The sequence below is a fragment of the Hyla sarda genome, chromosome 1, assembly GCF_029499605.1.
Source record: "Hyla sarda isolate aHylSar1 chromosome 1, aHylSar1.hap1, whole genome shotgun sequence".
NCBI classification, from domain to species: domain Eukaryota; kingdom Metazoa; phylum Chordata; class Amphibia; order Anura; family Hylidae; genus Hyla; species Hyla sarda.
Genome location: NC_079189.1, coordinates 320273733 through 320297164, shown reverse-complemented (window position 1 = coordinate 320297164; position 23432 = coordinate 320273733). Strand labels below are relative to the sequence as shown.

Here is a 23432-nt window from a genome sequence, read left to right as displayed (position 1 = left end):
TGATCGCAAGGGGCCTGTCTGCTGGGAACCCCCACCATCTCTGTGGCGGTGCTGTGGCCACAGAAGCCTTTGGCTATCAGGGCTAATTCTGCCTATAAGAAAAATAGGCAGCTGCCTAGAGCACCCTCTTGATGGGGCGGCAAAATTAGCTTTCGCCTACGGTGGCAACAATCCTTGCACCAGTCCTGCATGCCCCCCCCGCCCCCCCCCCCCCCTCCCTTCATGTCTAGGTCTACTTCCATAAACATAAATGGAGAGGGCGTGGTGACTGTGTTCGACAGTCATCCGGTATAGAGCAGAGTTTGCTTCGTGCAAAGGATTACTGGGGTGCCGCAGTGGAGGATAGGGCATAACATGTCTAGCGGAAGAGTACCCCTTTAACAGTAGTAGGGGAGAAGGGTTTCTTTATTTTTCAGCCAGAACTTAAAGGTGTATTCTGGCTTTAGACATTTTATCCCCTATCCAACTTATCACATTTTCAGTTCATCACATTTCAATTTACACTTCAATTTATCACCTTTTTTTAAAATCAAGAATATCTTTTTTTTTTTATATCCCATTGTTCGCATAGTAAGTAGATGCTCAGATTATGTAAAATACGGATGCTTGCAATAGGTCTCAATGGCCTTGAGTTTGCTGTCAATATAAGTCTCGGCAAGCTGTTTGGGTTTATAGCACAATTTGACCAGCATCTCTTTAGAGCATTCAGATATACAAGCATCTCATACGTTAGTGAATTGCTGATCATTCACGAAAGAGGAGCCACTCCTAATGCGTATGCCCCTCGGGATGATACCTACAGAGAGGTCTATAGACAAGAACTTCTAGTCCAAGTAATGTTGTATTTCAACTTTCATCAGTTTCTCAAGTTAAAAAAAAATTCCTTAGGCTGCATTCACACCACGACTTGAGTTAGGGCTGGGCTGTATAGCGGTTCATACCAAATTTTTTGGGCTGCACGATATGAATTTTCCCCCATACTGCAATAACGGTTGGGCCCCTCCCCCTCGGGAATGTATTATCAGCCCAGCGCAGCGCTGTCCCCACATCGGGGGAACTAATCCTATGTGACCCGCCAGCGCTGTTCTAGGCCCGTACATGTCCACGCACAGATACGATTTCAGAAGCTTAAATTGGCTGAAATCATATCTGTGCAGCGGACACTCAAATCGTGGTGTGAATGTAGCCTTAGCTAACTCATCTCTGGAGATCTCACAATCCTGTGTCTCAATGAAAGCATGCGGTTCCACAACACAAATAGTCCTACAAGTATATTGACAAACCAGTTCATCACGTTTATGTAGCCTGTTCCAATGCTGTTCTATCTTTTTACCCTTTCCGCTGCTACAAAGCCGGGGGAATAACGCCAACTGCCGCCAGAGGAGGTAAGGAAGAACTCTCAATCACGGAGATCTCAGACATTACCCAGAAGACAGGAAATCCAAACCAGAATCTTGTATCCACAGTCAGCTAGGGAATGGTCTCGTCAACAATACAGAAAAAGAAAACAGGCGGAGCGCCAGGGTAATATAGTCTTGAACATATAAAGTGCCAGTTAGCAACAGAGCTGCTGACCTGGGTGAGTTGTGGTATGGTCACAACTCCATAACAAAGCCCTCAATCCCTCTTCGGGGAGATGAATGGTAGTTGTGTGGATGGTAGGTTCTATGCAGCAACAAGTCACTTGCGCACTCCTTCCGACCAGCAAAGGGGTCTGAATATACACCAATATATAAACACTTTATTTAAAAAAAAATTTTGGCATAAGTAATAGTTTTCATTTGCGCTACTTGGGACACAGTTTAAGCGTTCTTTTGGCACATATTCAGACCCCTTTGCTGGTCGGAAGGAGTGCGCAAGTGACTTGTTGCTGCATAGAACCTACCATCCACACCATTACCATTCATCTCTCCGAAGAGGGATTGAGGGCTTTGTTATGGAGTTGTGACTATACCACAACCCACCCAGGTCAGCGGCTCTGTTGCCAACTGGCACTTTCTATATATGTTCAAGACTATATTACCCTATGTGGCGCTCTGCTTGTATTCTTTTTCTGTTTATGCATTACAGAAAAATAGTTATAGAAGAGGACAATTAAAAGCATACTTTTGTAGTTGTAATTTTTTTAAAGATGTATGTTTTATTTCACAAATATACCATAGATTTTGTGGTAAAATGAGCGATTTTATTACAAAGTACAACTTGTGGTGAAAAAAAACAAGTCCTCAAATGGGTCTGTAGGTGGAAGGTTATTAGAAGGCGAGAAGGAAAAAATAAAAATGTAAAACCTGTTTTCCCTCAAAGGATTAAAACAGCAATTAAAAATATTGCAAGTTCATATTTTTTATTTCAGATGTATAAAAGTAATTTTTAGTTAGCTTTACATTTTTTCATAATTTAATTCATGACCACATGTTGTGCACGTCTTCTTGTATGTATCCTCTTCAATATGTTCCTCTGGACCATACTCATGTTTATGGCCAGTGGCATCTTTTTTCCATAAACTGCTCCTCACAGCTCGACGGAGTTCTGTGGAATAGATAGATTGTCAATGATTGGCAACAGTCTGCTATAGTTTTCACAGTTCATGTAAGCTTAAAGGGGTAGTCCGGTGGGAAACATGCTTTCAAATCAACTGGTGCCAGAAAGTTATACAGATTTGTAAATAAATTCTATTTAAAAATGTAAATCCTTCCAGTACTTATCAGCTGCTGTATAATACAAAGAAAGTTGTGTAGTTCTTTCCAGTCTGGCCAAAGTGCTCTCTAACACCTCTGTCCAGAGTAAAAGCAAATCCCCATAGCAAACCTCTTCCGCTTTGGCCAGTTCCTATCATGGACAGAGGTGTCAGCAGAAAGCACTGTGGTCAGACTGGAAAGAGCTACACAACTTCCACTGGAGCATACAGCAGCTGATAAGTACTGGAAGGATTACGATTTTTAAATAGAAGTAATTTATATATCTGTTTAACTTTCTGGCACCAGTTGATATGAAAAAAATTTTTTTTCACCAGAGTAGCCCCCAAAAGCTCTTCTTTCTAGATCTTTCATCACCATTGGGTACAGCTTCTGTGGCCATTTTACTACAGTCACTACTGGCTGCATATATGCTGAGGCTCTCTCACTCAATATTTAAAAACAACCTTATGTATAAGTGTACATACAGAGAAATCTATCAAGCACGGATCGCCCACTGAACTCCTAAACCCAGAACAAGCAACGATGATGAAGAATGATGAAGTTACACGTTATACAAGAACTTCCCTCCTGCTCTGTAAAATAATGTGGCCGACCAGACACATTGTTCAATGTGACAAGTTGCATATATAAGCTATAAACAGCATATAAGAACATCGTGGATAGTATTATTAACCCTTTAAGGACCCATACAATTAAGCCTGTACGCCCCTTAAAAGACCAGGCCTTTTATTTTCAAATCGGGAATGTCTGACTTTATTAGAGAATAAGGCTGGGTTCACACTACGTTTTGTCCCATACGGGAGCGCATACGGCAGGGGGGAGCTAAAAGCTCGCGCTCCCGTATGTCACCGTATGCGCTCCCGTATGTCATTCATTTCAATGAGTCGACCGGAGTGAAACGTTCGGTCGGCTCATTTTTGCGCCGTATGCGCTTTTACAACCGGACCTAAAACTGTGGTCAACCACGGTTTGAGGTCCGGTTGTAAAAGCGCATACGGCGCAAAAATGAGCCGACCGGACCGAACGTTTCACTCCGGCCGGCTCATTGAAATGAATGACATACGGGAGCGCATACGGTGACATACGGGAGCGCGAGCTTTTAGCTCCCCCCTGCCGTATGCGCTCCCGTATGGGACAAAACGTAGTGTGAACCCAGCCTAACTCTGGTAACATTTTGCCAATCACAATAATTCTGACATTGTGGTTTATTTTTTCACAAGTTGTACTTTATGTACACAGTAAAAGTAAGCCAAAATCATTTGTAGTTTTTTTTCAAAAAAATCAAGAAATTTTCAAAAAAAATAATCTTTTTGCTATTATTATAACACTAATAGGTTGAATATATTTATACTTACTGATCAAAAAGATTATGAACATACTTCACATGTCTACTTTATTTTGACAGTATGAATTTTTTTTATTAACATTTTAAATGAAGTCTAGCAATTTTACTTGAAAGTTAGAAAATTTAGGAAATTTGAAAAGTACATTTTTTTTATGTGCTATGCAAGGTTTGCAGAAACTTAGGTGGTAGAACATAGGACCCCCCCATGACCCTATTTTAAAAACTAGACTTCTCAAGGTATTCACTGCGGGGTGTATTGAGTATTTTAACACCATAGTTTTTTGTCAGGAATTACTACAATGTCAGTGTTAAAAATTCGAACTTTGTTTTTTTTTTTCCACAAATGCATAATTTGTGGGGCATATTTTGTGTACACTGTGTCTGAAAAGGAAGAAATGCATCCCATATTATATTGAGCTGCTTGTCCCGTGTTTAGAAATATCCCCGCTTAGGCCATATTTGGTTCCTTGGCCGCGTGGCAGGACCCAGAAGCAGAGGAGCGCTATTTGGCGTTCAGGGCATAGGCCGCAATTGATGACTGCCAAAGGGTCTTAGCTGGCAGAACTATATAAAACCCCCACAAGTGACCCCATTTTGGAAACTAAAGTATTTACCTAGACCAAAAGTGAGCACTTTGTAACCATTACAGCCACACAAAAAGGACTCAAATCAGTGGGGGAAAAAATAAAATTATCAAATGATGCATTTGTGGGACATATTTTTTTGTACATTGCGTCTAGAAAGAAGGAAATGTACCCATATTTTATTTAGCTGTTCGTCCCATTTTGGGCAATACCACCACTTAGGCCATATGTAGTTGCTTTGCTACATGGTGGGACCAAGAATGGAAGGAATGCCATTTGGATCTCAGGACATCATTATAAAAATTATAGGTCCCACGCCATGCTTGGAAAGGACTGAAGCTGTCTTTTTTTTTTTTTAATGTTTTTTCACAGAAGCATACAGTACAAACATATGAACAAAGAAGTACAAGAGTCATCTGTGAAATGGTGTAGTCATATCTTTAGAGACTTTGTTCTATAAGGTATTATGTCCTAACAACAAAACGTCTCTCAAGGTCATATAATACAAGTAGGAGAGTAGACCATGACAGACCTAGTCGATTTTGTGCTCTATCCACAGTGCCCTCTGGACAAAACACAATAAATGTACAATTAAATCGCCCACCATCCCAACAGAGGAGGAAATATATTATTCAAGCGCCCCACCCACAAGAAACAGAAAGTGAGCCGTTGGCCAGCACAGGTAGTTCCCTAAGGTACCGTTGAGCCGTTCTATACTATACCATGAAGAAGATTTAAAATGGGCCACAATGTGATGTCTCTCCACCTCATTTGGTAAGTATTGTAAGTAGGCCTTACACTTATGGAAAAATGACTTGATGTGTAATTCCAAATTTCTTAGTGCAAGTAACAACTCCCTGTAAAGTATAGAGTGGAATTCTTTAAGGATTTCCGATACATTTGGAATTGTGGGAATGAGCCAGTATCTTAGAAGGCACAATTATGTGACTAAGAATAGGATGCGTGAGCCTTTGTTTAATCGTCCTCTATCTAGAGAATCTGATTCTCGCATGGGAAGATAATGGAATAAGTACAGTTCAGATGAGGTGGGAAGTCTGCAACCCCAAATAGTGTCCATTAGTTCTCGGATTTCCTGCCACAAGCACATCACTTGTGGACACTCCCATAAACAATGCCATAGATCAGTCCTTGGTAAATGACAGCTAGGACAGTGATCAAGATAATTAGGGGGCGGTGGTGTTTCCTGCCACTTAAATGCATATGTTGCTTTATGTAGTATCCGCCAATGTATTTCCTTCAGTTGCGAACTGGGGGTGGAGCCATCCACAGCTAGCAAACCCTTCTGCATATATGTTTGTAAATCTTTGTAATCTGCCGCAACTCCCTTTAACACTACATCCTTGATGTTTGCGTAGATGAGGGAAAGGGAGTGATGGCAAACCAGTATGTCTCCAGCTGTTGCATAACTACAATCCCCAGCCAAAGTAGTATGCCTCCAGCTGTTGCATAACTACAACTCCCAGCATGTGCGGTCTATCAGTGCATGCTGGGAGTTGTAGTTTTGCAACAGCTGAAGGCACACTGGTTGCAAAACGCTGAGTTTGTTACCAAACTCTGTGTTTCACAACCAGTGTGCCTCCAGCTGTTGCAAAACTACAACTCCCTGCATGCACTGATAGACCGTACATGCTGGGAGTTGTAGTTTTGCAACAGCTGGATGTTCCCCCCCCAATGTGAATGTACAGGGTACACTCACATGGGCGGAGGTTTACAGTAAGTATCCGGCTGCAAGTTTGAGCTGTGGCAAATTTTCTGCAGCAGCTCAAACTGCCAGCGAGAAACTACTGTGAACCCCTGCCCGTGCGACTGTACCCTATAAACACTACACTACACTAACACACAATAAAATAAAAAGTAAAAAACACTACATATACACATACCCCTACACAGCCCCCCTCCCCAATAAAAATGAAAAACGCCACTGTTTCCAAAACGGAGCCTCCAGCTGTTGCAAAACAACTACTCCCAGTATTGCCAGACAGCCACTGACTGTCCAGGCATGCTGGGAGTTTTACAACAGCTGGAGGCACCCTGTTTGGGAATCACTGGCGTAGAATACCCCTATGTCCACCCCTATGCAATCCCTAATTCAGGCCTCAAATGCGCATGGTGCTCTTTCGCTTTGGAGCCCTGTCGTATTTCAAGGCAACAGTTTAGGGTCCCATATGGGGTATCGCCGTACTCGGGAGAAATTGTGTTACAAATTTTGGTGGGGAATTTTCTGCTATTACCCTTTTTAAAAATTTAACATTTTTGGGAAACCAAGTATTTTAGGTAAAAAATTATTATTATTTTTTTTACATATGCAAAAGTCGTGAAACACCTGTGGGGTATTAAGGTTCACATTACCCCTTTTTACGTTCCCCAGGGGTCTAGTTTCCAAAATGGTATGCCATGTGTTTTTTTTATTTTTGCGGTTCTGGCACCATAGGGGCTTCCTAAATGCGGCATGCCCCCAACGCCAAATGTGACTCCTTCTCTTCTGAGACCTGTAGTGCGCCAGCAGAGCACTTTTCACCCCCATATGGGGTGTTTTCTGAATCGGGAGAAACTGGGCTTCAAATTTTGGGAGTTATTTTCTGCTATTACCCTTTTTAAAAATGTAAATTTTTTGGGAAACCAAGCATTTTAGGTAAAAGGGAATTTTTTTTAATAGAAGTAATTTACAAATCTGTTTAACTTTCCGGAGCCAGTTGATATATAAAAAAAAAGTTTTGGCCTGGAATACCCCTTTAAGGTGAAAAAGGGCTAAGTTCTTAAAGGAGATGTCCGGTGCTCACTTTTCTTATTTTATCCGTTCTGGGCTGAAAAATAAAAGAAAACAAATTTTCTCTTACCTGCCTAGGCTCCCCGGTGCTTCGGTACAGATGTTCGGTCCCCGGGCTGTATTCTTCTTACTTCCTGTTAGCCCGGCACGTCACACGGAGCTTCAACCTATCACCGGCCGCAGCGATCTCCCGCCTCAGCCAGTGATAGGCTGAAGCTTCGTGTGACGTGCCGGGCTAACAGGAAGTAAGAAGAATACAGCCCGGGGACCAAACGCCTGTACCGGAGCACCGGAGGAGCGCAGGCAGGCAAGAGAAAGCTTATTTTTTTTTTTTTTTTGCAGCCGGGACGGATACAATAAGAAAAGTGAGCACCGGACATGTCCTTTAAGGGGTTAAAAGAGCATTACATGCTTGAAACAATGTTATTTTTCCTCAAATTTGAAAGAGTGCCAATCATTTTGTCCAGACCATTTTTGGAGTTTGGTGTGACATTATGTTCAATTAGCTTTTTTACCTCCCATTTTTTGGTTTAGTTCCAATACACACAAAGGAAATCTACATGTGTATAGCAAAACATGTATTACTTCAATCCTTTTCTGTGAAAAATACTTCATTTTCTTGAAAGATTTTTAGGGGCGCCAAAATTTACAGCCATGACTGTATGTAGGCTCCAAAGATGTAGGAAAAATTAAAATAAGTGGGGGTTCACAAGAACCAAAAAATTCATATAAACACCTAAAGGTGTGTAAAACACACAAACATGTGAGACCCCAAAGAGTAAGACCAACTAATATGTATGGTTTGAAAATATTTTATTATATTATTTTATATGTTTTAAAATAACCATCATAAAATTTTTAAACCATACATATTAGTTGCAATTATTTTGCCTTTCAAGACTGCCTTAGCCAATAGATAAGGATCTCCAGTATGTTCAGCATTACACACAGCATATTCCCCCCACCAATGGCTTAAAAACTGTGCAAAATGCTCATCTTTTAGTAAACATGAAGGGAGTCTCCATCAGTGCCTGGAGGGTAAGTAGGAAGTATTTGCAGTCCCACCGGAGCGTGATGAGAAATAACAATGTCATATATCTGATCCATCAACACCTGAGATAGAATGGGTTGTGAGATATAAAGATAATCTAGTCTAGATCACGACTTGTGGGAGTGGGAAAAGTGTATGTCCTCTCCATTGGGTTATGATGTCTCCAAGAATCAATAAGGCCAGTAGTATGAGTAAGGGATTGCAAGTACAATATTTTGATTCCCATCCCACTGTATGTGAGCCATTAAATTATAGAAAAACTGTTTTGCCCATGTGCGGCCCATAAACATTGTAGATACTGTACAGTACACCGCAATCCCCCAATACCAGATGCTGATACCCTTGTCATCCTCCCAATGAGAGTGGACTGTGAGTGACAACTTTCTGTGTATTAAAAGAAGGACGCCTCCTTTTCTCCCCACTGCAGGCGAACCCAAGACTGTCCCCACCCACCTCTTTTTGACTCTAACAAAATCTTCCCACAATAAGTGGGTTTCCTGCAAAAGTGCAGCTTTTAATTTTTGGAGATGTTTAAGTACCAGTGAACGCTTCCCGGGAGATCTCAGACCCTTCATGTTCCACGTAATAATTTTCATACTACAGTGGTCCCTCAACATACGATGGTAATTCGTTCCAAACGACCCATCGTTTGTCGAATCCATCGTATGTTGAGGGATCCGTGCAATGTAAAGTATAGCAAGTTATGCTCACCTGTCCCCGCCGCTCCGCACCAGGTCCTCACCGCTCCTGCTGCTGTTCCAGGGGCTCCCGATGCTGTCCCGCTGCTCCGGTGTCTTCTTCGCGATCCTCCGGTGTCTTGCGCATCTTCTGCAGGGTCTGGGCCTCGCTTTCAGATGACGTTATTACGCTGCTGCGCCGGCGCAGCGTGCGTAGTGACGTAATAACGACGCCGGAAAGCAAGGCCCGGACCCTGGAGAAGATGCGTAAGACACCGGAGGATCGCGAAGTGGACCCGGAGCAGCGGGAATAGGTAAGCGAACCTGCCAGGGATGCTTAAACTGCTATCAGACAGCAGCTTAAGCATTTTGCGCTGTCAGATAGCAGTTAATGCGATGGCCCCCGACATGGCCATCGTAGGTCGGGGGGTTACTGTATTATAACATGAGGAATATGATACTGTTGCAGTATAGCAATTTGAACAATAGAATATATATGGTGTCCAGAGAGCACTGTACGAGAGGGTCACGGTGGAATACAGATTTAGACCTTGAGGGGGAACAACTATAGTCATAGTCCAGAGAGCTGGTGCGTGGACAGAAAACTACAGTCAGTCTCCAGAAATAGCAAGAAGCTTAGGTCAGAGAAAAGTCAGGACAATGTCATACTCACTCCATGGCGACAGTCGGTAATGGCAGGCTCTTGTGGCATCTGTTGTTCTCATTCACAGCATTTACTTCCACTACTGCCCATAGCTGCAGGGTTGCCTGGGCATCCTCTGGAGTGCAAAAAGTTTCAGTGGAGCCATTGGGCTTGAAAATAAGAAGTGTCGCTGGATATTGCAGAACAAGCTTGCGTTACTGAGCTACAAGTTGAGAGTATATAGGAGAGAATGCTTTGCATCTTTTAGCTACCTCGGCTGAGAAATCATTGAATAGCAGGACACGGTGACCCCGTATAATCAATGGCGAGGTCAATTTCTTGTATGTTGTCAGAAGAAGCGCCTTATCTGCATAGTTCATGTATTTTGCGATCACCTGTCTCGGTCTTGTTTCAGCCGAAGGAGTAGTGGTGGTATTCTGAGACCACAAAGGGCCCAGCCTGTGAGCCCTCTCCACTGTATAATGATTAGATAAGCCCAGCGCTTGTGGAAAGTCTTCAGCGCAGATGGTAAATAGTAGATGCCCGAGGATGGATTCAGGCAGCTCTACTAGCCTCAGATTGCTCCTACGGGAGCAATTGTCCAAGTTGTCTGTTTCGTCCTGCAGTGTTTTAGTAAGTCGCAGCGACTGTTTGAGTTGTTGTTTAGTCGCCATTATTTCTTCCTCAGCTACACTGAGCCACTCTTCCAGGTCGGCCAGCTGGCTGGTATGTAACAAGACCTTCCCTTGTACTTTGGAAAGCATGGGGGCTATGGTGGAATAAAGTTTCTGTTTAATGTCAGGCAGAAGCAGCTTGGCCACTTCCGTGGCAAAAATCGTGGCCAGTGCTTTGAAAGAGATCGGGAGCCCTGGTATAAGGATATCTTCTGAGTCCTGTGACAATAGGGCAGCGCAGGGGTACTCAGCATAGAGTCCTCAGTAGTGGCTCGAACCCCTGCCATCTTGCCTACGCCCGCCTCCCCCAGTGGCAGTGAAGAAGTTGCCGCTCGCTGACCTTGTCCGTCCCCGCTCCGGGAAACAAAGTGGTCCATTCGGTCGGCCAGACTTTCAGGTACCCGATAGGATCGAGTAGAATCTCAAAAGGTTGCAGACTAGAGCAGCGGGGAGCGGGTGCAAGGAACGGGCAGGACGGTGCCCTGTCTTTGCGCTCCTCACATTCACGTGCTGGAAGCGGAAGTTTTTTTTTTTTTAGATGACACCCCCTAAAGTATTCACTTGGGTTAGTATTGCATTCTTTGACGCTTTTTTGTGTTGATCGTATTAGCATAAGTCAGTGTAAAATATTTTAATAGAAAATAAATAAAAAATTCTCACATATGCATCATTTGTGGCATACATTTTGTAAAAATAGCTTCTGAAATTAATAAAATGCACCCAAAATGTTATTACACTAGGAGTACCCCCGCTTGGGCCTTATTTGGTTGCATGGCCACATGGCAAGACCCAAAAGGAGAGGAGCTTTCAGGATATCATTATACAAATTATAGGCCGCACTTCATCTTGCAAAGCATTCTACCTGTCAGAACAATACTGCACCCCCAGAAGTGACTATTTTCAAAACTACACCCTCTAAAGTAAGTCAGCGGAAAAAAAAAATCGAATTTTTTTTTTCCACAAATGCTTTATTTGTAGGACATCATTTTAGCATCATGGCTTTCATGACATCATTATATAAATTATAGACCCCATTGCATGCCTGCAAAGGATCGGAGCTTGCAGAATGATACCGCACCCCAAGTGACCCTATGTGGACTGCAAGATTTTTTTCTCAGAAAGAAATATGTATTATCTGGACCAAGGACTGCTCTGATTGGTCCTTGGTCGGCTAGCAGTGATGCACAGCTGTGTGACAGTTGAAGTTCCTGAAGGATATATATATGTCATGTTGTGGGACTAAGCACCCGCCCATGACGAATATATCAATCATTGGGCTTTAAAAAATAAATAAATAAAAATCATGACAAAAATGGGTTTATTTTGTTGGGCGGGGGGGGGGGGGGGGGGGTGATAGTCCCCATTCATACTGCATTTCTGCAGTATGTTAGAGGTGTCTGTTGGAGTCATGTCAAAAAAGGGATACCAATGTATACTGTAGCAGTCTCATTTGGAAATGAATAGGGCTACTACAGGATAAGGCGGCATCACATTTTTGACTGATGCTGACAGATATATCTAACATACCGTGACTTCCGGCTGGCAGTCACAAAAGCGAACTCACTACTGCGGCTGTGTAACTCGGTGTGTCTGCTCGTTACTGCCGGCAGGAAATCTGCCGCTATGAGTGGACACAAAGAGCTACCCAGCTGCAGCAGGAAGCTCACTTTTGTGACTGCCGGCGGGGAATCCACAGAATGTAATACACTGGGGATGCGCTCTGTGCAACCCTACACATTATGTATATTTAATAAATTTATTTTTTAATGCTTTGGACTACTTAATTCTGCGGACTTCACACAGAATGCATAGCCATCTCCTGTGCAGTCCTAGCACTGGCATATTATGCTGGCGTTCGCAGTCTCTGGAATGTCTGCGCAGAGATTTCCCATGCAAACATTCAGAGGTCTCAACATAGCCTTACTGATGCACGTGGAGAGGGATGGCTAAACTGTCCCGATCTCACAGAAGTGCTAATGTAGCAAAAATTGCTGAAAAAGTTTCTGCTAGTGTCAGAACACACAGTATATTACAGCGTGCTGTGTATGGAGCTGCGTAGTTGCAAACTGGTCAGGGTGCCCTATGATGGTCATATAAGCATCAAAACCTGACTAAGAGGTAGTGGAAAAACATAATTGGGCTGGTCTGATGGATCGGGTCAACTACATGTGTGTTGCATACCTGGAGAAGAGACCAGAAGGCAAGCAGTCAGAGGAAGTGTAATTCTCTGGGCAACTTTCTGCTAAAAGTTGTTTGTGACCATGTAGTGATCACTACCAACATCATAATTCACCCTGCCACATGTAAGGAATATGACAAAAAATGCAAGGCGTTGACAGATCTCAATGTGTAGGATCTGCTACTAACATACCGGTGTCAGATACGATAGGACACTTTAAGAGGTGTTGTGGAGTCCATGTCAAAGCGGTTTTGGTAGCATGATGATAAACCTTACAATATTAGGCAGGAGTAAAGTTATGATGAAGTCTCATATTTACTAGAATTCTAATGCATTAAGTTCTATTACACCTATAATTATTGTAATGTAACACTTCAGATAAAATAAATATTTGGGTACTTTACCTTTTACTTTCTTGTCAAATTTTTTCTGTTTAATTTTATCCCTGTTATCTTGTCGAATTTCTTTTGCTTCTTCTAGAGCTTCTTCAGTACCCCATACTTCTAAAGAACGTTTAACTATCTGTAATGTAAAGATACAGTACAAAAACATTAATGCATCACAGCTTATATTCATCTTACTGGTTGGAATAACCGATAGAAAATTATATAAACTAATATGTTTCATTATAAATTCCTCATGGTGTTCAAGATCTCTGCTTGCAGTCTTAATTTATCATTTCAATTTTTTTTTTCTTTCCTTTAGTAATTCTTTTTTTTTTTGGTCTCCAAAGAATATTGAAGAGGCAAATATTACATATTAGCACTTTTACTCACAAGACTGATAAGCACCGAATCTTTAGCCCCCATGGGAGTGTATGGAGACATAGAAGCACAGTGTGTGCAGTGTTTCAGGTGACACCATACACGTTAAGTTCCCACACTAGCTCAAGAACAACTGAAAATACTGTTTCTCATGTATACACAGGACATCTTATCCTTAAGACACCTGAAACGACAGGTACGTTTTAAAAGGGGTATTCTAGAGAATTTATTTCTATCTATACTTACTCTACTTGCTACTACTACTTCCTGCTGCTGACTGTGTCTTTTCCCGGTGCAAAATCATTCCTTGTGTCAATGTCGCCACAGATTGCCAGAATACCCTTTCATTCAATTTTAGTTTTTATCCACTTTGCCTTCTAAGAGACAAAACTCTTATTTTTCCATCTACAGCTGGATGAGTTGGGATAACGCTGTGGCCACTCATTGGCTGAAGAGAGGGAAGAGCCATGTGCCGACAACAACACAAGAAAGTGCTTTGTAGTGAACTAAGCATTCTATTTAACTAAGCTCTTTTTTTTAACTATAGAAACATTTTTTACATTTCTTTTTTGCCCCATGATGTGTAGTTTTTATCAGTAGATAGCTTTTTATTCTATTTTTCTTTGATGAGATAAAAAAAAAAAAAAAAAAAAAAAAACACACCACAATTAGGGCTTTTGGTATGGGCACAGGTCCACCGCAATGCAAGTCTACTGGACTTTCAGAATATTAGTCTCCTTATTGCAGTAGTCGTGAGGCAATTATCAGCCTCCAAAGTTTCCACGAAATGTAAACAGATATCCTCTGCCGGGACCATAATCAGAGGTTCTTTCCTTGATATATACATGGCACTTGACTTCTGTGCCAAAGGTTCTTCCTTGTATGATAAGGACACCTAGTGGCCATTAATAAGCATAGATAGCTCCTCACATTCACTAAGCTTTAATCAGATATCCCTTGCTGGTCTATGTGCTTCAGAATACTATATAATAAGATGTTTGCAAACAAACTCTTCAGGTACCCTCCTTTTATGAAATAAGCATCATTTATCAATTACTGTACAGGAAATTTATCATTCATACTGCTATTATTTTAACATCATAGTTAATTTTTTTTATGTTATACTGTATTCATCAACTTTGATGTTGGGAGTACTGTCTCATGTTTTATAATTATTGTTTCAGCCACAAAAGATTTTATAACAAGAGACTCATATTATGCTAAATACTTTCTTTACTGAATTGATAGCAGCAAACAAAGAGTTAAAAAGAAAAAAGTTGAAGCAGTACATTAAGTCCAGTATTTAATCGGTAATGGTACAGTCTAGATGAATATAAGGACCCCTCAGGTGAAGCCCCTCCTCTTTCTTTGCTGCTAATGGTTAAGGTAAGTAAAGTATTTTTGCTCTGTATATATATATATATATATATATATATATATATATACACATGTCAGCAGAGAGCACTGTGCTCGTAATTTAGCAGAAAACTCTGTGTTCCAAATAGAAAATAAATTTCCTCTGTAGTATTCAGCAGCTATTAAGTCCTGGAAGGATTAAGATTTTATTTAATAGAAGTAATTTACAAATCTGTTAAACTTTCCGGCACCAGTTGATTTAAATAAAAATAAAGTTTTCCACTGGAGCACCCCTTTAACTACTTTCTTTTCATTATATTTTTCCCTGTTACTGCGTTTTTACAATTCGTTGCCCAATTGTACAATTTCCTCAGGCACAGCTCTGTGGTGTCCCTGCTTCCTGCACTTGGGCTGGTGATCAGCTACATGCGCTCAAATCACCTGAGACACAGGCAGCTCCACGCTCAAATCACCTCAGACACAGGCAGCTCCAAACTCAAATCACCTCAGACACAGGCAGCTCCACACTCAAATCACCTCAGACACAGGCAGCTCCACGCTCAAATCACCTCAGACCCAGGCAGCTCCACGCTCAAATCACCTCAGATACAGGCAGCTCCACGCTCAAATCACCTCAGACACAGGCAGCTCCACGCTCAAATTACCTCAGACACAGGCAGCTCCATTCTCAAATCACCTCAGACACAGGCAGCTCCACGCTCAAATCACTTCAGACACAGGCAGCTCCATTCTCAAATCACTTTAGACACAGGCAGCTCCACGCTCAAATCACCTCAGACACAGACAGCTCCACGCTCAAATTACCTCAGACACAGGCAGCTCCATTCTCAAATCACCTCAGACACAGGCAGCTCCACGCTCAAATCACCTCAGACACAGGCAGCTCCATTCTCAAATCACCTCAGACACAGGCAGCTCCCCGCTCAAATCACCTCAGACACAGGCAGGTCCAAGCTCAAATCACCTCAGACACAGGCAGGTCCACGCTCAAATCACCTCAGACACAGGCAGCTCCACGCTCAAATCACCTGAGAGACAGGCAGCTCCACGCTCAAATCACCTCAGACACAGGCAGCTCCACGCTCAAATCACCTCAGACACAGGCAGCTCCACACTTATCTGTTTGGGGACTCATACATTAAAGAGATAAACAAATATGTCAGACAACCATACAGATGCCTTGCCCCACCTAGAGCAAATAACTTCTCTTTAACCAGCCCCCTGGGCTAGAGGCCACAGAGGCTTCCCACAATCGAGACCCCCTACAGGTAAGTGTTCCTCCATATTCTTCTCAAATACCTGTAGGATGGAGAATAGCTAATTTTTTCCATGTCTGGTCCACGATAACTTTAGACACTTGGATTTTGAACACGGTTCAAGGATATAAAATAGAATTTATTTGTTCAAACTCAAGTACCTCAACCACTGATATTTTTTAAATCAGATCATAACCTCGTTCAAATAAAAATCAAGGAACTATGTTCCAAAGGCACCATAATTCCAGTACCCTTCAATATTCCAGGTTTCCTGAGCAATCTATTCTTATTACAAAATGACTGGCTGGCCAAGATAGATATCAAAGACGCCTATTTCACAGTGCCTATGCACCCTATGTCTCTACCATCCCTCCTGATTTTATGGGAAGGTTAGAGTGGCAATTCACCAGTCTGCCATTCGGTCAATCCTCAGCCCCTTGGTGCTTCACAAAATTATTGGAACCAGTAATCGCTACTTTGAGGGCCAGAGGACCATAATATATCTGGACGATATTCTCATCATAGCCGATTCTTTAAATCTCATTCATCTTCAATTACATTGGACATTAACATTATTTACCAATCTCAGATTTCTAATCAATCTCGAGAAGTTGGTTCTTGAATCTTCAAAAGAAGTGATTTTTTTAGGATTCCTGGTCAATACTCAACCATATTGAGTCTTCCTCCAAGAAATTAAAAATAATTTTGAGTTCAATATGATCCCTTTTGAACAAACAATAAGTGCCCTGCTCTTATTGTAAGATGACTTTATTCTTCCATTCAAGTAATCTTGCCAGTACCTCTTCACTACAGGGCACTTCAAGGCTCAACATTTGAGAAATGGTTTAGGTTATTCAGATGAGTTATCCCTTACTTTAGATACCAAAGAAGAACTGGTGGCTTCATCATATGCAGGCTTGGAACGGCAAAGCTAACTTCAGTTAAGTTCTGAATATGATCATAGAATCGAATTCCAGTCGTCTGGGTTGGGGTGCTCACTGCAGTTCCCTTTCCACAGGAGGAAAATGATCCGAAGAAGAATCCCTTCTTCATATCAACTGTTTAGAACTTTTGGCGGGTTCTTTTGCCCTCAAGAGTTTTGCCAAAGACAAGTCACATTGTTGTATTCTACTGTGGATGGACAGCATTCCTGTGGTACAATACATCAATCGACAGGGAGGTACCAAATCAAAAATTTTAGCCAATATCGCAAAATAATGTTTCCACTTTTGTCAGAATCAAAACATTATTTTGAAAGCAGAATACCTCCCAGGTTTGTCCAAGTCCATAGCGGACTGGAACTCATTTCCTAATCGATTACAGCAATTGGAGACTAGATCCTCTTGTTTTCAATAAACTCAATTTTCTCTGGGGTTCGCTTCATTTAGACTTGTTCACATGCTGACGGAATCGCTAACTTCCATGATTCTTCAGTTGGTGTCCTGACCCAGAAACTATCGGCATAGATGCATTACTTCAACTTTGGCCAGAGACCCTTTATGCATTTCCACATTTGCATTAATTCCCAGAATTCTCCTATTACCAAATTACAGAAATCAACGATTGTCCCGATAACCCCTCTTTGGCCTACCCAATCTTGGTTCCCTCAGATTCTGGGAATGTCTATAGATTTTCCTCGCATCATACCAATACATCAATCCATCCTATTAGATCTGTCAGGGAATCCACATCCTCTGATTTTGTCAGACCAATTTTCTCTACTAGCCTGGTTCATCTCAGGTCATCAGAACCTGATTTCGATCTTTCACAATCAACTAGAGATATCCTCTCAGATGAGCCTGGAAAATTGGATCCCATACATGCATCTATAAACGCAGTTCATCAATTTCCTTTCAGATTCTTTTGATGCAGGTAAAGCTATCGTACTATTAAATGTATATCGTTCAGCCATCTCTTTTTACCATGCACGTTTTACCATTAGGAAAACGCCCTTTAATGTGCAAGTTATTGAAATATATTAAATATAGAAGACCCCCTGCTCCTAGGTATCAATCTACTTGAGATGTCACGGTACTCTTAAATTTTTATCAATTCATGGGGAAATAATGATTCAATACGATTAAAATTATTAACTTATAAACTCACAATGTTATGTCTCGTTTCTTTTAAGAGAGTCTCAGATGTTAGAGCTTTAGATATTTCTCACAGACAATTTTCCCCTCAAGGAGTTATATTTTTCCATAATTTAACAAACTAAGACTAACCTTTGCAAGTTTTTTTTACCCAGCTTTTCCTCATCAAGAAAATGTATGTGTTGTTCGTTTCTTGAAGTCTTATGAACTAAAAACGGAAACTCTTAGGAGTCGCTCAACTTCTCTATGACTTATCTCCTTTTGCAGACCCCATTTAGCGGTCTCTTCTCCAAGTTTAGCGAGGTGGATTAGACAAATCATGTCTCTAGTAGGTATCAATACTTCAGTTTTTGGGGCCCATACAACTAGAAATGCCATGTCCACTAAAGTTAGACAAGCAGGAGGCTCTTTGGCAGATATATTGAAAGTTGCTTATTGGTCATCAGAATCCACATTCAAAACCAGTTCCGTTTATTCTGTTTTCAACAAGAGAACTTCAACTTTATATTATTCTCTTCTACCACGTCATCAAAGAAAGAGGAGGGGCTTCACCTGAGGGGTCCTTATATTAACCTGGACTGTACCATTACTGATTAAATACTGGACTTAATGTACTGCTTCAACTTTTTTCTTGTTAACTGTTTATTAACTCTGTTTGCTGCTATCAATTCAGTTAAGAAAGAATTTAGCATAATGCTCATCTCCTGTCTTTAATAAAATCTATATTTTCCATCACCAAGGGTAGGAAAATCTCCAATTACATCTGCATTTATATTGTATGCATTTTATTGTTTTGCATGCTAGAGCTTGAATCTGATAAAGCACCATTTGTAGGTGTGAAAAGTGTTATCCATTGTCACATATTTATTTTATACTACAAAAAAAAAAAAAAAAGTTAATCTGTTGCATACAGCCCTGCCTGATTGGAATTTGTCTGTGAATATAGTACACTATTGACATGAGCATCACTATTATGTAGAAAGTATTTCCCCTCCACCTCTTGCATTTTTAGGGTCCATGCACACTACAGATTCTCCGCACAGATAAATTCTGGGCCATCAACTGTAGGACCGCACGGGCATTGCTGGCCCCCATAGGTGGCAATGCATTTCACTGAATAGTCTGCAAAAAGAATGAACCTGTTCATTCTTCCTGTGGGTGAATATCAGTGGTGGATAGCTGCGTTGGTAAGATTCCATAGTGTGCACATTATGGAATTTATGTACCTGCAATTTTAAGTAAAGTTTCATGTCGCCCCAATGAGAATTGTGAGGGTTTTTCTTTAAGACATATTTCAGCACCGGCTCCCTTTTATCAATATCGCAGTCTTTCAGTAAATACTCTTTCTTGGCTTCAGTTCTTGTTATAAGCTTATGTTTTTCTTCTGCATCTCTAAGAGATAAAAATGATAAAGAAAAATTCTTACAAAGTAAATGAAGAGGTATTCTTGCCTATGATGCTTTTCTGTTATTGGCCTTTGAAAACATTTTCGTTTATAAAAAAATTATTGTCCAATAACCAGATTCCAGCAGTTGCTTTTGTAGGGCAGGTTTACAAGTAGCATTATAGACATTTAGGGCATATTCAAAGAATACCCCATAACAGGTACAGACCCCAAGCTTGCTTGGCTTTTTCCATAATGTTCACACAAATAAAGAGAGAGGATCATTCAAATGCGCAGCCACCTTTCCACTAACTCTCCGCCTGGATGCAGAAGCCTGTGGCTGCCTCAACTGCATGCGCCTCTCAACAAACTCAGCCCATCTGTAGCTGCCTGCACAGCAGGCTTAGAAGTCTACATAGGCTCACAAGTGATAAAAGATTTCCACTATAATTTATGTCTGTTAACAGACGTAAATTAAAATAAATTTGATACGGTGGGAGCAAAACCCCTTTGAAAAAAGCCCCACTACTAAAGCAAGTGCAGCTAAAAGTCTAAAGATTTTTGAGCAAAATGTTTTTTTTTTGTGCTACTCTATGCCAGGCATACACTATAATAAATCCTCCCCTCCCCCCAATAAATTTACTTGAATTCTCTCTGGAGTACGAGCTAACAAGTATAGAAAGAACATGGCAAATGTTAAACTTACCTGCATCCATCACAAACAGCTAAATCAAAGTGATTGCTTAAGTAAGAATCCATAAAATCTTTGCCACACTCCTCACAAATGAGATATTCAAATTCTAGTACTGGACCTATAGAAACAGATGATATTTAGTCTACAAAAGGTCAAACTATTTCCACAATCAATCAGAAATGAAGATCCTACAGAAGACTATGCCTGTATTTCCTACCACCAAGAGAGTTTCTCTTGCATCAGACACATATGTAGCGGATGATGAATGAGCTAGAGACTTCCTAATGGAAGAGAGGGAGCAAGAACTGCCTTGTTTAACAGAGCTCATAACTGCTGACCATGCTTTGTGAAGTACTTGGACTCCCAGTTTCCATACACATTACTAGTTCTTGTATTATTATTTTACAGAGATGTGAGATTTTTTGTGTGAAAGGGATTGTCCAGAAAAAAACATTGCATTTTCTTAAAACATGGTCAGGGAGGGGTTAAATGGGTACTGTCAAAACATCAACCTTTCCAATATTCTTCATAAGAAAATGTTATTTCCTTTTCATAGAAATCATGGCTTATAAAATGATGGCTTTATCCAAGCTGAAGCACAGGCATGGACAAAGTCCAGTAAGTGAGGGTGGGCTAGCACTCCTCTGTGCTCTCTCCTGTCTGATAGGACTCCTCTGTGTTCTCTCCTGTCTGATAGGACTCCTCTGTGCTCTCTCCTGTCTGATAGGACTCCTCTGTGCTCTCTCCTGTCTGATAGGACAGAAGAGAGCACAGAGGAGTGCTATCAGTTTGAATTGGACAGTGCCATTTAAGTTATTAAAAAATAAATAAAAATGGATGAAGTGTCTCTTACCTTCCTCACTCCTACGCCACCACCAGTATAAAGGAGCTCCGTTCCTTACTGTCCAGCATTTCCAGGTTTGGTGATGTGACAAGCTCACTCATCCAATCAGCGGCTGCAGCTATGTCCCGCCTCATTTACTGATTGGCTGAGTGGGCATGTGACATCACGTCTCTAAAGCCAAGGAAGGTAAAGAGATGGTTCTTTTTACTTAAAGGGGTACTCCGCTGAAAACATCTTATCTCCTATCCAAAGGATAGGAGATAAGATGCCACCGTGAGGCACACGTCATTCGGTGCACAGAGCGAACTCCATGTCCAATGACTGGCGAACATGGCTGCCACGCCCTCTCCATTCATGTTTATGGGAGGAGGCGTGACTGCTATGTACTAGCCGTCAAGCCCCCTCCCAAAGACATGAATGGAGAGGGTGTGGCTTCACAAACGAGGAAGTTCCAAGCTTCCATATTTCGGCCGCCGCCGGCTCAAAGATTGCAGAGGTATCCTTTGGATATGCGAAAAGATGTTTTCAGCAGAGTACCCCTTTAATTCTTCCCCGACCAGATTTCGAACGCAAACAAACAACAGCAAAAAAAAGTTTCCTCCGGACAACCCCTTTAACAACCACTTTTCCTGCTGAAACTTTATTTGATTCATACACTTGTCTTTAACCCCTTAAGGACTCAGGGTTTTTCTGTTTTTGCACTTTAGTTTTTTTCTCTTTACCTTACCCTAAAATTTCACCTAAAAATCCATATTATGGCTTATTTTTTGCGCCACCATCTACTTTGTAATGACATCAGTCATTTTACCCAAATGTCATTTTATGTAAAAAATTGTCCTCTTCTGACCCCTATAACTTTTATTTTCCCGCGTACGGGGCGGTGTGAGGGGTCATATTTTGCGTACAGGTATGCCCTGAGTCCTTAAGTGGTTAATAGCAGTCTGGTACATTAAAAACATTCCTATAAGTCTATGGTACTATGGTAATTAGTGTAAACTACACACATATATATATATATATATATCTGTGATAAATATAGTTTTTAAATGTTATTTACATATAAATTCTTTTTTTAGTCTATATAAAACATGCACTACTATTAATCCTTAAAAGTACACAATTTTCTAACATACTTAATTTACAAATGTCTGGCTTCTAAGATCTCTGCTTACAGAGTCATTCAGTAGGAGCTTTAAAGAGTACATGTCATGATCTTGTTAAATGTTATAATCCTCTCAGTTCACTGCCCATCATGATAAACCACCCCCTGCCTTTATTTTTATTATTTGTTAGTTTTCTACCTTGACATTGCTCTGTATATTCTGCTCAGTCAGTCATATTCACAGACTGGGAAGTGGGGTTCCCCAGCAGGCATGACATCATCTAAAGCCATACAGGGGAGAACTTCCTCCCTCACTCTGCTACACACAGCCCAGAGCAGTTCAGCGTGTGAGATGAGCTATGATTGGTTAAGGCTGCACACCCCACCTCAGCACTCCAGACTGCATTTCCTGATTTTGGACTTCTGCCAGGCCAGCAGGAGTCCAAAGTCTGTGCAAGAGATGGGGGGGAAATGTGTTCTCGACAAGCAGGGCGACACCTAGTGGCAGCATAAATAAAACATAGAAAACTTCATTTTTTTTTTCTAAAGAACATTAGAAAGATTTTTTATTTACCATAAGGAGTGCAATAGCAAAAATATTTTTAATAAGAGTGCCCATTTAAGGCTGGGTTCATATTGAGGGTTCATCGCAAAGGGCAGCTGTTGACTGCGCAAACATTCTTGTCCCCATAAACGCTAATGTATTCTTTCAAAATAATGACCAAGACCATTCTTTCAGAGGCAGTGTGCAGCAGAATCCCATTGACTGCAAGGGAATTCTGCTTCACAAAAATTTCTGAGCAGAATTATTCCGGGAAATTCCTCAGTATGAACCTAGCCTTATTATTTACTTCCAGTGGATCAGAATTACTATGACATGCAGAAACCTGAATACACTTAAAAAGGAAAATAATTTGGTACAAATCGTAAACATTCCATAATTTTACCAGGTTTATGTACTACATTTTCCACAGTTTTCTGTACTGTTTCTTCCTCCTCTATAAAGAATCCTCCACCCGAATCTACAATCTTTGGAAGAGTCTTCATAGCAGAAATCCCTGAAAGAAAAATAGGAGATGATTTAAGTACCTCAGTGTTTTATGAAGAGGTAGCACCTTCCAGCATCTACGTTACTTCCTTGAATTGTTACCATCAAGCAGGATAATCATCATTTCTTTTACTAGATCCTCAATGGTCTACCTAACGTATTCTTAAGGGATCACAAAAACTGCATCTGACCTATTTTCACATATGGTTCTAATAAAAAGGTACATGATG

At 41.1% G+C, this 23432-nt stretch overlaps 1 protein-coding gene across 3 annotated transcripts in view; it reads right to left on the bottom strand.

The window, feature by feature from the left end:
- Positions 1–2122: 2122 nt before the first annotated feature.
- The window catches only part of XPA (XPA, DNA damage recognition and repair factor), a 62971-nt gene continuing 41661 nt past the window's right edge, over positions 2123–23432 (bottom strand). For all 3 annotated transcript variants that reach the window (XM_056518900.1, XM_056518891.1, XM_056518907.1), the window contains 5 exons: positions 23102–23212; positions 20221–20326; positions 19357–19522; positions 13045–13162; positions 2123–2529 (listed from right to left, as the gene is read on the bottom strand). In XM_056518900.1, coding sequence (XP_056374875.1) covers positions 2381–2529; positions 13045–13162; positions 19357–19522; positions 20221–20326; positions 23102–23212 — 650 coding nt within the window. In that variant the 3' untranslated portion in view covers positions 2123–2380. The remainder of the gene's footprint in view (positions 2530–13044; positions 13163–19356; positions 19523–20220; positions 20327–23101; positions 23213–23432) is intronic.